Genomic DNA, 12,981 nt, shown 5'->3' with positions numbered 1-12,981 from the left:
GACTTAGGACATTCGGGCTTCTAGCTTGGATTGTTCTGCCCTCAGATATTAGGCACCAGCTCTCTCCCTCTCTTCCCTTGCATCTTTACTCAAAAACCACCTTCTCAGTGAGGGCTGCCTCTTCCCAATAGAAGAGGAAGAGGAGAAGGAGGAGGTAGGAGGAGGAGGACATACTACCAGGAGGCACCAGTTCCTAGAGAAGGACATCACACTTGGTAAAATAGAGGGCCGGTGAAAAAGAGGAAGACCTTCAACAAGAAGGCGGAGGTAGGAGGAGGGGGAAGAAAATGGAGGGGGGAGGAGGAGGAGGAGGAAGAAGGACAAAGAGAAAGAATAGTATAAAGTAGAGAAGGAGGAAGAGAAGAAATAAAAAAAAAAAAAAAAGAAAGCAGCAGCAGCAACAACAACAAAACCAGTGCCAATCACATTCCCTGTCCCTGCTTTATTACTTTCTGCACAGCACCTGTCACGGTCTAACACAACCTACATTCCACGTACTGATCTTGTTTGTCTTTCTCCATCAGGGCAGTGGGCAAAACGTAAAAAGTAGATACACAGCACTGGTTTGAGGTTGGTGTGAGGCTGGACCATGAAGATGGATTGTTCACTGGGTAGGGATGAAGGAGTGGTGACCAGGTGCCCAGGCTCCCTGGAATAGATGCCCAGGCAGATGGAAACGTGGGCTTCTCACTCTGACACTTGAGCTAGAGTCAGGACATCCCAAAAGTGGCAGATGTTTCTGAATGAAAAGCAATACATCCATGTTCACTATGCAAAAATTTAAAACTGTAACAAGGTAGAAATAAAATAAGGACATTATCTATGTTCACATAATCATGGCTAACATTTTGGTTTATTTGCTTTTAGTCTTTACGTGTAGGTGTGTGTACTTGTGTGTGCATGTGCATGCATGTCCACAGTATAATGGCATTCTGCTTTCCTTTCAGTTCATCATGAGCATTTTCCCGTATTATTAACTATTATTCGAAAGCGTTTAGTGGTGGCATGCTATACCTTTCTACATTGTTGTTGTTGTTAGGTGCCATCGAGTCAGTTCCGACTCATAGCAACTCCAGGTACAACAGAACAAAACACTGCCCCGTCCTGCACCATCCACACAATGCTTGAGCCCATTGTTGCAGCCACTATGTCAACCCATCTTGTTGAAGGTCTTCCTCTTTTTCACTGGCCTTCTATTTTACCAAGTGTGATGTCCTTCTCTAGGGACTGGTCCCTCCTGGTAATATGTCCAAAGTATGTGAGATGAAATCTTGCCATCCTTGCTTCTAAATAGCATTCTGGTTGTACTTCTTCCAAGACAGATTTCTTCGGTCTTTTGGCAGTCCATTCAGTATTCTTTGCCAACACCATAATTCAAAGGCATCAATTATTCTTCCGTCTTCCTTATTCATTGTTCAGCATATGAGGTGATTGAAAAATACCATTCCTTTCTATAGGTACCTTTCGGTTTAAAATGTCCTTGTACCTATCGGCGCACATCTCTGATTGTATCTTTAGGACAAATTTCCAGAGTTACTGGTTGAAAGTTTGACCCTCTGAGAGGATGTCCCCCTGGACAGCCTGCAGCTGCATGGAGCCTGAGCGCCCACTTCCTGACACCCTGTTGGCATCAGTGGTTGCCACTTTACCAAAGATGAGACTGTTGAATAGACAACCCCAAGAAACCACTGTGGTAGCCTCTGCACCTCCTGTTCCTAGTGAGGGGAGAGGCCCTGCATGTTCACTTCTCTGCATCTGGCAGTGAGCAGGGGCTAGGTAATCTCGGGGTTGGTGTTGTTCTAGTCATCTGTCCAGGAATGACGGCTAACACCTAAGGCCATGGGAGAGGGACAGGGAGAGAGGCAGCTCCCAGAGCTCCAGCTGGGAGGGACTGCAGGGGCAAGAAGAGAAACAGGTGAGTGCAATGCAGAGTACTGGACACCGCAGGAGTGCACCTAGAAGGAAGAGGGGACAAGGCAGACAAATCTGGTGGGCTCATAAAGCAAGCCTGGTTGTCCACTCAGGGCTCTTCAGTGGATCCAAGGGGCCCGCCAAACTCCTGCCCAATTTCCAGGCACTGCTCCACGATCCAGGCTCTGCCTACCTTGTCACCCATTCACTCCTATCCCCCAACTCCCGCTGGGCTCTGAAAGTGCAGGCCTTGGTGTGTCTGCTCCCTCACTTGTTTCTCCCATGATCAGGCTGATGATGGCATCTCGAACCCTGGTTCTCTGAGCATTCACAGAACTCAGTTGCTGCTTATCATTCAATAGCCACGATGGGGGACCATTTTAGACGGTTTATCAAAGGGTCAATTATGACTGTGAACCGGTGTCTTTAGGACAAAATTCCTTGTAGTGTGGTTTATCCTTCAATGCCCCAGAGTCACTGGCTCTGGGCTTTGTCTTCAGTTGCTCTGTGACAAGTGACAATTGTTCAAGGTAGCAGAGAGGGACTGAGACTCCAGGACCCCACCCAATGTCTCTCTGGGCCTCTGTCTTTCTCCTGCCTTTGTCAACTTCCCTTCCCAAAGCAGAGAGCACCAAAAGGCTCAGGGAAACGGCATCAGGAAGAAACCCTGAGTGCCTGCCCCATCCCTGCCCTGCTGTGGCTGCGGACGATGCCCTGAGATGAGACAAGGAGGACACAGGCTCAAAGGAAGTCAAGGAACAAATGGTCATGGAGACTCCTTTGCTGACATGCTCAGTTCTGCCCAGGTATCAGGAATGTGAACTGGTGGACCACCACCTGTTAGAACCGGAGGCTCAATGCCCCATGGTGAGTCAGTGAGGGTCTGTGGGCAGCGGCATAGCCATAGAAGCAGGGAAGAGGCGTTTATATTTGTGAGGAACTCTATAACAGCTGGGGTAGTTTGCCATCTCAGGATTATTTCAACAGTGATATAAAACCCAGAAGCAGTCAGTGACCAGGGGAAAGAGGCTTTTTTATGGGAATAGGTTTATTTACTATTTATAAATACATTGCAAGACTGACTTTCCAAAAATACTTTTTTCCCCCCAAAATTAATTAAAAAAATAAAGAACAGCTAACAGGTAGGCAGGATGTCTTGAGATTCCTTTGTTGTCTTGAGAACTCTGTGTAAGGTGTCGCACCAGTGGCTGTGCGGCAGCGCAAGGCCCTGTCCCCTTCCTGGACTCATGGAATAAACTGTCACTCTCCACACACGGAGAGACGGTGGCCTACAAGCAAGGGTGGCTCCTGTGTACGGACCCTCCCCGTCATGGCCATATCAGATCTACCATTTCTAACATCTCATCTGAGATTATCTAGCATGTTGTTGTTGTTAGGTGCCTTCGAGTTGCTTCTGACTCATACTGACCCTAGAGGACAAAGTAGAGCTGCCCCATAGGGTTCCCAAGGAGCAGCTGGTGGATTTGAACTGCTGACCTTTTGGTTATCTCTCGTAGACCCTCATCATATTTGGACTATATTGTATAAAATGTTTAAAAAATGAATTAAAACATATCTTCTCTGCATATATGTGTGAATTATAAAGAAAAATAGAACTATTCGAAAGACAACAAACACAGATGACTGTGCTCCCCAATGAGGCAGTCATCTTTCTCTTTGGATATTTATATATATATATTTTTTTACATGGTGCCAAGGAGGACAAACAGTGAGATGAAAATAAATCTCCTTTGCCTTTAAACAGTTTATTCTCAGAAACAAACTTTGTCTTGAGTAGTTGAACTGGATAACAATTATTTCTGTAGTCGTGAAGAGCCATGCTATTACTTGTGATGCCCTGAAGGAGGCCTGACTCTTGCCCGACCCCATCGTCCACCTGGAGTAAAGGTAAGGAGTGGGCCTGCAATCGGGCTCAGTCTCTGGGGGCTCCTGACAAAGGGGAGCCAGGCATACCTACCCGTATGCTCCCAGAGTCCCTAAAACATTCTTGGCCTTTAAAAAAAAAAAAGTAAGAGCCCACCTTATTCTTTCTAATAGTTCTTTCCTAAGCAGTACCTGTCACTTGCAGAAATGAAAGATCTTCTTGGTTGAGGGACCTAGGCCCTTGATCAAAGACGATACTACTCAAGGTCTGAAGCCACAGGAGGAGCACTGGGACGTCCAGGTGACAAAAGCACAGTGTTTTCTTATTCTCCAGAAGACCCGTGCTAATTCTACAGCATGAGAAGATGCCAGCACATACTCTGACAAGCGACACGATTGCCTCAGGAACAGAGTCCAGAGTGGTAGTTTTGTGAAGGAGCAGATGGATCTGAGGCACTGGGTCCCACGGCACCTTGCTGAGGTTCATGAGTGTTTCCACATGAAGCCACAAAAAAATCACACTGCCCCTCACTTGTTATTGGAAAGTGGAAAGGTGCTCAAGTTTACCATTTGAAAATAGCCATACGCATTTCAAAAATCTCTTTCTAAACTTTGGTTTAAAAAAAAAAGATCAATTCACTACAAAAAGAAACAGAAATCAAGGCGGTAGCCAGCTGCTGATCATGTCCTTGGCAGTCTTTTGTGCAAAATAAAGCTGTGTTTGAGGTCCACATTAACTACAAGGAGAAGAAAAAGAGATGTATTGAAATAAGCACAAAAAAAAAAAAAAAGGCAAAATGGTCCTGGGGTCATTGGATAGACCACCCAAGAAGCAGTGCATAAGCGCAGGGTGGGTGGGGGCCATGACTAACACCTGACACAGAGCAAAGGACACTGTGTTCACTGTCAAAAAGTCATCCAAGAAATCATTATTTTCTAACTTGCAAGGAAGAAACCTTACATATAAAAATGAAAATTTCTTCTGCTTGTTCAATTTGTCTTGAGAGCTGGAGAGAAATGTGTTTGTTCTCTTTTTTCAATAGCTCCCTTATTTGTCAAAAGAAAAAAAGAATATTGATTACAATAGAGCTCTTCAAAATGATGGTTTAAAATTTCATTTTCATGAGATTTAAATAAAACTTTATTAAAATTATATTAGTCACAGGCAAACAGGATCTTCATAATATAGTTTACAGAAGAAAAAAAAATAGCCGTGTCTTTATTTCAAAACCTGTTTCTTTAACGAGTCCTTCTGGATTAAAACATTTTACCTACGAAGATAAGGGAACCAATGGGCTTGAGTGGAAAAGGCTTAACTTGTAAAATCTTTACATTGTGAGTGTATGGTTTACACATTGCAAGTTCTTTAAGATAAAACGAAGTGTCTCTGAGATGGGATTGGTCACAGTCCTTCTTTTCCTCTGCCCCCTCTGACGTGTCTGTCCTGTTTGCTCTGCTTCTTTCTGGGGTTTGTGGTGTGAGTCCTGCTAGCAGGCCCGGGCAGGAGGGCCTGGCCCTGCAGTCCTCAAGGCTATGATCTCCCTCTCTCCCTCTCACCCTAGCATTACCAGGAGAAGCAGCCCGGTGGGGAAGGTGCAACCCTTCGGCAGGAATAGAGGTTGTGGAGGCTTACATCGTGGCCAGACTGAGTCCCGGCGGCTGCGCCAGGTGTTTACTTGCTCTCCATGTTGTAGCAGTGGATGTCACCTTTCCCCTTGGTGTCGTAGCCTGGGAGAGGCTGCCCGTACTTGTCCACACACCAGCAGAAGCCTCGCTTCCTGCCTTTGGAAGGGCGGCACTGTGAAGACGAGCACAGAAGATGGAGTCAGGATTCTCAGGGGCTGCGCGTGTGGGTTCTGGACAGTGCGGGGGGTGGGTGCTCAGGGCAGAATGTTAAATTGATTACTAGGTCCCCAAAGGGCTTCCCCAACACATCTCTGCTGTTAAAACAGCAAACAAAAAAGACTAAGGCTATTTAAAAGCCACATATGCACAGATACTGGTATGCGTGCATGCATGTGTGCATGTGTGCACACACATTTGTGTATTTAAGCTCCCCAGAAGAGCTGGGGTCACCATGGTTGTTCCCTTTGAGCCCAGAGTGGAGAGTGAACCCTATTTGCCCTCAGGTGTGTCTGCTGAGAGGGAAATATGTTTCTTCAGCCCTGGCAGATCACTAGACCCACAAGACTGGGTTCGTGTTGGATCCTACCTGTGTCTGTCAGGGCACAGAACGAGCCTCAGACAGGCAAACTCTCAGTATGAGCTTGTTTAATAAGTGATTGCTAGGAAACGCAGGTGGGATAAAGAGGCAAAAGTGATTGATGGCTACCGAAAGAGACGTAAACTCTTTGCGTGTAGCCACTAGCGCAAACACCATGGGAAGCGCCGCCTAACTAGCGGTTCTTACTGGTCAGTCTACAGATGCCATGGTCTAAAGTGTCAGGTTAGAACACCAAGTGAAGTATTGCCACAGCAAATACAGAATCTCTACAGACATACTATGACTTCAAATAAGCACGTCTTAAATTTCTTTGAGCTTTTACAGTTCATTCACTCACAGGAAGACCGGTGTGAGAGAGATCTTAGGGTAAGCTTATTGTCACATGACTACATCAGACTGCTTAGAAATTCTCGACAACAGGTATCATTCAAAATGTCACTGCTGCCCATGATGTAGCAGTAACAAAAGTGCCCATGAGTCCCTTGATGGGCCATAAAGGGCTCCCCCAGTAGCATCTTGTTTGCTCAGTAGGTGAGTACCTGGGAGCTCAGGGGAGGGAAGAGCATCCATGGCAGGGGGTCTGAGCTCCTGAAATGAACACTGTGTTACCACAATCACAAACACAGATGCTGTGGTGGGTTTGGGGTTAGAGGTGGGGCCAGAAGGGCCTCCGGGGTCAGAGGTCAGTTTCTCCTTTGCCTCCATGGAGAGTAGGGGAGAAAAAACACATGGAGGCTCTCACTCACCTGCTTTTTCTTATAAAAGCCCTTCTTGTCACAGTTAGGAATGTGCACGCCTCTGGGGCTCAGCACGTTGAGGAACTTGAGGTGGTTCAGCGTGTCCTCCATTTCCCTGCGGCAAGGGCCCTGGGGACGAAGGAAGATGGCGTTTGTTACTGTCCGGGACTCGCAGTTCTTAGCCACCTTATCATACAGAGAATACACAAGTGGAGCCGATACTGTGCTCCTCTACTATCTTTTGTGGAGGCCTGGTGGCACAGTGGTGAAGAGCTACAGCTGCAAACCAAAAGGTCAGCAGTTTGAATCCACCAGCTGCTCCTTGTAAGCCCTACGGAGCAGTTCTACTCTGCCTACAGGGTCCTACAGGGTCGACTATGAGTTGGAACCGACTTGGAGGGAATGATAATATCTTTTGTCTGATTCAGCAAGAAAGTCCATGAAGATGCTAACTCTGTCCCTCCCTCTCTATTTGAAATCCCCAGAGTAAGATGCACAACCTGGTATACAGTAGGCAAGAAAGGGCTCTGTGGACACCTGTACAGCATACAATCTGCTTTCATAGGTGTCAAATATTAAGTAATGAGGGGAGAGGGAAGGAAGGCACTGGGTGGGGAAGGAGATGGGTCAGGAGTGGCTGGAGGCTGCTCTCTGCGTCATTCAGAAAAACGTGGCTCTGTTGATTGGTTTCTTTTGAATAAAGTGTTACATGGTTTTAGAAACCTCACTGTCCTAGGTGATACTCTGGATGCCCAGGCTAGGTGGTTCTTTGCGTCTTCCCCAACAAGAGGAAAAGTTCTCACGTATTCTGTTTCCTGTTTGGACTCAGAGGAGAAGTTCTGGGTGTCTGTGCTCTGAGACTCGTAGTCTACTTTGTAGCGCTGGCTGTCCTTGGCGTGCCCTTTCTTGATGACGTCTATCTTGGTGTGGAGGGTATGGAATTTGGAGTCTGGCACCCGGTGTGTGCTGGGGAGCTCTTGGTTTTCCGTGCTCCCAGCACTGTGTTCTTCTTCTGACTCACTGGCATTTCCTTGAAAAATACAAGAGAAACAAAGAAAAAACAAATGAAATAACAGTTGTCAACATTAAACAGTAGTCTTTATGAAATTTTGCTATTGAAACCAAAATAACCAGAGCTGACACTGACTCATGGTGAACACTCATGGTGTGTCAGAGTAGAACTCTGCGCCATAGGGATTTCGATGGTTAATTTTTTGGAAGTAGACTGCCAGGCCTTTCTTCAGAGGCACCTCTGGGTAGACTCAAACCTCCAACCTTTCAGTTAGTAGCCAAGCACATTAACTATTTGCACCATCCAGTCACATTCAAGTGGAAAAGGTATTTACCAATTTCAAATGTGTTTTTTAAAAACCTTGATAAAATACTATCCTATAATACAAGTAGCTACATAGAAGTCACTTTATCAAAAGAAGCCAGCTTTTAAAAATTAATCTTCCATGTGCTTTTACTTAGTAAGCGCAACTAAAGGAGCTAAGAACATGCTTATGCTCTCAGCTTTCAAATGTCTTCCAAGAGCTGGTGAATGTAACACAATTTTCATATGCTACCAGCAGAGGGCAGACCTGAGCCATGGAAGGCTCCTGCTGCTTTGAGCAGATGTCTCAGTGCTACTCAAAGTTTGGTCCTGGCAGGAATGTACATTCTCCACTTCACTCCAGACCCGCAGGAGAAACGCTGGGGGTAGCCAAGCAATGTGTGCTTTAATTGGTGACCAAATTATTTTCTCCTTTGAATTTTTTTTTTTTTTGATACCATGTGTTTTCAGTAATGGAAGGCATACTGAATAATTGTGTGACTGACATTTGCTAGGTATTATGGGTAATATGTGGGACACCTATGTCCCTACGGACTCTGGGGGTATTATCAGTGGGATCACAGGTGCATACAATGAATGGCACCTGAAAACAAGGTATTCACATGAACATGGAATTGTTGTAATGCAACTTCCAAATAACACAAAAGAACACAGAACAATATAAGCTTATCTCCCACTAAAAAAGCCAAGAGACAAAAGTTTTGCAAAATCATACCTCCGGGATGCACCACCTAATACGATACCCTGTAAAAACAGCATTTTGTGGCACTTACCCATTGGTTAGGTTTCAAACAGTTACACACGTCTCAGCCTTGCAGTAACATACACTGTAAATGGGAAAGCAGCTTCCCAAGAAACCCCAGAGGAATAAAATGTAGGTGGGAGCTACATTTACAGGTCACCAAAGGGTCAACAAGCCACCCAGGGGATTCTACGGCTTGCTAAGTTTGACAAGCCCAGCCTTCAGTGTTACCAGGTAAAAGCCTATAAGTAACCTGTGTCTGGCTCAGATGGGGAATGTGAGTTCTTGTCTTCACTGTTTTACTGTATATACTGAGTCATCCAGATGTGTTTAGTACTTTGTTTTATAAGTCCCACTACCACATCTCTAAAAATCCCTATCCATGTGGGTCTGGTACATCCTATACACACTGCAAACACTTGGGCACCTTCCTGGGTTGTGTCTTTCCTACCCTGCAGTGGGCATAGGAGCAAAGGGAATGTGCCGGCATCAAAGCCCCCTTCCTGCCTTATAGTTCCGTGTGCCAGAGCTTTCACAGCCTGAAAACGGGGTAAAAGCGCCTCCTGCAGACGTCTCTTTTACAATCAAAAGTGCTGAAAGAAGAGTTTGACGGTGATGCTAGAATACTACCAATTTAACTGTGGTTTTATGTGTATGGATTACGTTGCGGCTGCGTATGATCAAGATTCTCACTCAGCGCTTTTTCCAAGATATATCTGGAGTGACAACGGGAGAAGGGCCGGAGTCATGTTCCTTCCTATTGACCTGCGCCCCTCTGGGCATGCTCATGGGCACTAGGCAGCCTCTTCCTAAGTCCCTGGAGACCCTGTGGGGACCAAGGGCTACATCTGGAGCAGACGCTCCCAGGGCAGGCTGACCTGCGCCCAGCGCAGACCTCAGAGAGGGTTCAGCTTCAACCCTCCATTACTGTTAGGATCTCTCCTAACTCCAACAAGCAGGGCTTTAGCACGCAGACAACTGCCTGGTCCTGATCTATTAGACTGGGGTCCAAAGCACCCTGCTCCTGTTCAGCTGCTCTCTGCTCCCCCAGGGACACAATCATCACTTTGACAGTCTGCCTGTTGGGAGCCCTACTTAGAGCCTCTGGCTCTATGCAATGAGGAGCAGATGGCGGCTCTGAGAAGGCTCCCAGCCCCTCTTCTTTCTCTGGAAAGCACTTCTGAACCAGATATAGGATGCACAGATCATGTGTCTTGGGCTCCAGAGACCAGGGAGCCCCTCTCCTTTCTGGACCTAGGTTTCCTCATCAGTAAAACAATACTATGGGTCAGCTGCAAAGTCCCCTAAGGTGTTCAGTAAAGTGGGACGCATAAATTTCAAAGGTCTGGCCCACTGTCTGATAGACTAAGGCTCTTAACAGGTAGGATTTGGTTTCAATATTCTTTATCTTTTTTTTTTTTTCATGGAAGTACTGGCACGTGTAAATAAATATATTTGCATTTCTTTTCCAAGAAGCCCGAGTCGAATCATTTCTTAAAACTTCATTGGTTTCTTTCTAATGTCCACACTGCTAAATTGGGCATGAAAAGAGAAAATGGTTCCGTTTAAGCAAGAGATAATTGTCCCTTTTGGCTTTCATATAAATTTACTAATTTTTTTCTAAACAGATTTTAGAAGTCATTTATATCTTTCTATAATCTTATAATAAACCACATCAGCCTATTACGGTGTTAATCATAACGCCCATTAAAGGATAACTAAAAATGACAATGTTCAGAACTTCTAATAGCATTTTTTGAATATCCCAAAATGCACAAGAAAACAGAACACACACAACACACGACGTAACTTTCCCTGAGAGACAAAATCATCTAGTGATGTTAAGTGTACTAGGACCAGTGCATCCTTCAGGGAATTGGAATTTTGCCTTTCCACATTCCTGGGATGCCTGGCCTAGAAGGAAGCAGCCTTCCCTAGGAGGCGAGATGGAAGCTAAGTGTCTGTTCTGGCAGCCAAGGTGAGGGGTTGCTTCAGAGTGGTGGAGACGAGACTCTTCCAGCCTTCAGCTTTGCAGCTGACCATGGCAGGGACTTTCCCTCCAGCCAGAAAGGAGGCGGCTAAGCTTGCTTGAGATTTCAGGAAGAGCTTCCAATTCCATTTACACTTCTTTATGGAGGGAAAAAGGTGGTATCCTTAACTGAGCAGTGCTTATCTGACAGTGGCTAAGCCAGGGTGAATTAATGCTTTACCAAACTTTTGCTTTTTTCCTCTTGCAGGGCTACATTAAATAGAGCCTCATTTTCCCTCTTCAAATTAAGCAGGGAAATCGTGATGGGCTTATTTCAACTCCCCCTCCTGCCCCTCAAGTCCCTTCTGCTCACACTGCCTGCTGCCTCCTACACTTGGAAGGTCATCTGGGGGCCACGCAGGGGCGGTGGGAGTTTGGGGCACACAGGTGGGATGGCAGAGATGGAATCTGCGACTGAGACTGGAAAAGGGGTTCAAGCCCTATTCTACTTGCCTGTGGGTGGCCTTGGCCCCATTTTTCCAACTGTAAAAGGATAACAATACATGATACGCACCTCGCCCACCTCAGGACACACCAGGACATGACATGAATTGGCCAACCATATGGCTAGGCAGACTTTTTTAGAACAGGTACCATTTCGTCGTAGTGGTTAAGTGCTACGGCTGCTAACCAAGAGGTTGGCAGTTCGAATCCGTGAGGCGCTCCTTGGAAACTCTATGGGGCAGTTCTACTCTGTCCTTACGGGGTCGTTATGAGTCGGAATCAACTGGACGGCAGTGGGTAACCGTTTCGTACAACGTGCCTGTCTACCTTCCCTGTTTCAAATCCGCCCCGCGGCCGCCTCCCTTACCCATGCCAGCCTCCTCAGCACAGGCCTGCCGGTCGTTTCTGAGAAACGGAAGCCACATTCAAGGGTTCCGCGGTCCGTGCCAGTTTACCCGCGCTCCTCTGGCACAGAGGCCTGGGAGAATCTCCTGTTTCGCGGTCTTCCCACTGACAGATAACCTCTGGGATTCGTACCTTCCTACCCCACGAACGCTTTTACCAATTTCGCTGACAGCGCTTTGCAAATGCCAAGTCCTCCCCCCTTGGGAAGGAAAAAAGTGCATGCCAGCCGGCAGAGGGCTGGCCTCGGGCAACCTCCTGGTCCGCCAGACCTCGGTCTCCCGCCCTGGCAAAACCTGGGGCGGTGAGAAGCTGAGCGTCTTTGGCAGCAGCACCGGACCCGACCCGCCTCTGTAGCGGGGTGGCCGAGGCCTCGAGAGGCCCGCGACGCGGCCTCACCTGACGCGGACGGTCCGTGCAGCAGGTAGGCGCGCAGGCGGCCCAAAGCGCTGGAGTTGGTGCAGAGCCCGCGGCCGTCCAGCAGCGACTGCAACGGGCGCGGCTCTCCGCGCGGCGGCTGGCAGCGCAGGCCCGCGCCACAGCGCTCGGTGTACACGCCGCACGGCTCGCCTTCGCGCAGCGCGCACGTCATGCAGCAGCCACAGCCCGGCTCGCGCACCAGTTCGGCGCACGCAGGCGCAGCGGGCGGCGGAGCGCACTGCTCCAGCGCGCGCGCGTCGCACGGCTCGCAGCGCACCACGGGGCCAGTGCCCGCCCCGGCCCGCGCAGGCGGCGGTCCGCTCAGGAGCGCCAGCACTGCTAGCGCCGCGGCCCAAAGCGCGGGACGCGCCCGCTCCATGGCGCGAGAGACCGTCTCCGGGGGCCTGAGGCGCGTGCGGCGGCCTGGCCTCCGCGGGGCGAGAACGCAAGCAGCCGGGGCCGGGGCTGGCGAGAAGACGCGGGAATGGGCCCTAGGAGCTGGACAGTCACTGGCCACGTCCTCGCTGCCCGCACCGCAGCGCTCGCTTCTGGACTGCGGCTGGCGTGTCGGGCCGCTATATAGAAGCCGGGCCGAGGACACGCCCCGGAACCGCGCGCCCGCGGGGGAGGGGGTCTGGCTCCGGCCCGGACGGCGCGCGGTGCTTCTCCGAAACTTTTTAGGCGGTAGAGGGGTGCTGGTCCCGGAATCCGCGCTTCGCGGATTTCCCAACGTGCCTCACCCTTTGGAACCGGGGCCGCAGCGCAAGAGGCTCAGAACGCGCGCTCTAGCCCAGCACCTGCTCCCGCGCGCGCGCGTGCGCCTGACCCCGGCGCCCAGGAGCCCAGCTTCCC

At 48.6% G+C, this 12,981-nt stretch overlaps 1 protein-coding gene across 1 annotated transcript; it reads right to left on the bottom strand.

Moving 5' to 3' along the window:
* Positions 1 to 4,907: 4,907 nt before the first annotated feature.
* IGFBP3 (insulin like growth factor binding protein 3) lies at positions 4,908 to 12,508 on the bottom strand. The gene is made up of 4 exons (XM_003407130.3): positions 12,109 to 12,508; positions 7,560 to 7,786; positions 6,766 to 6,885; positions 4,908 to 5,593 (listed from the first exon to the last, which is right to left on the bottom strand). The coding sequence occupies exons 1-4, from the start codon at positions 12,506 to 12,508 to the stop codon at positions 5,468 to 5,470; spliced, it is 873 nt and encodes a 290-aa protein (XP_003407178.1). The 3' UTR covers positions 4,908 to 5,467.
* Between the last annotated feature and the right edge of the window lie 473 nt (positions 12,509 to 12,981).

This window comes from Loxodonta africana, chromosome 8 (assembly GCF_030014295.1).
Source record: "Loxodonta africana isolate mLoxAfr1 chromosome 8, mLoxAfr1.hap2, whole genome shotgun sequence".
Classification (NCBI taxonomy): Eukaryota; Metazoa; Chordata; class Mammalia; order Proboscidea; family Elephantidae; genus Loxodonta; species Loxodonta africana.
The sequence above is the reverse complement of the archived record's forward strand: the minus strand, read 5'-3'. Positions and strand labels throughout refer to the sequence as shown.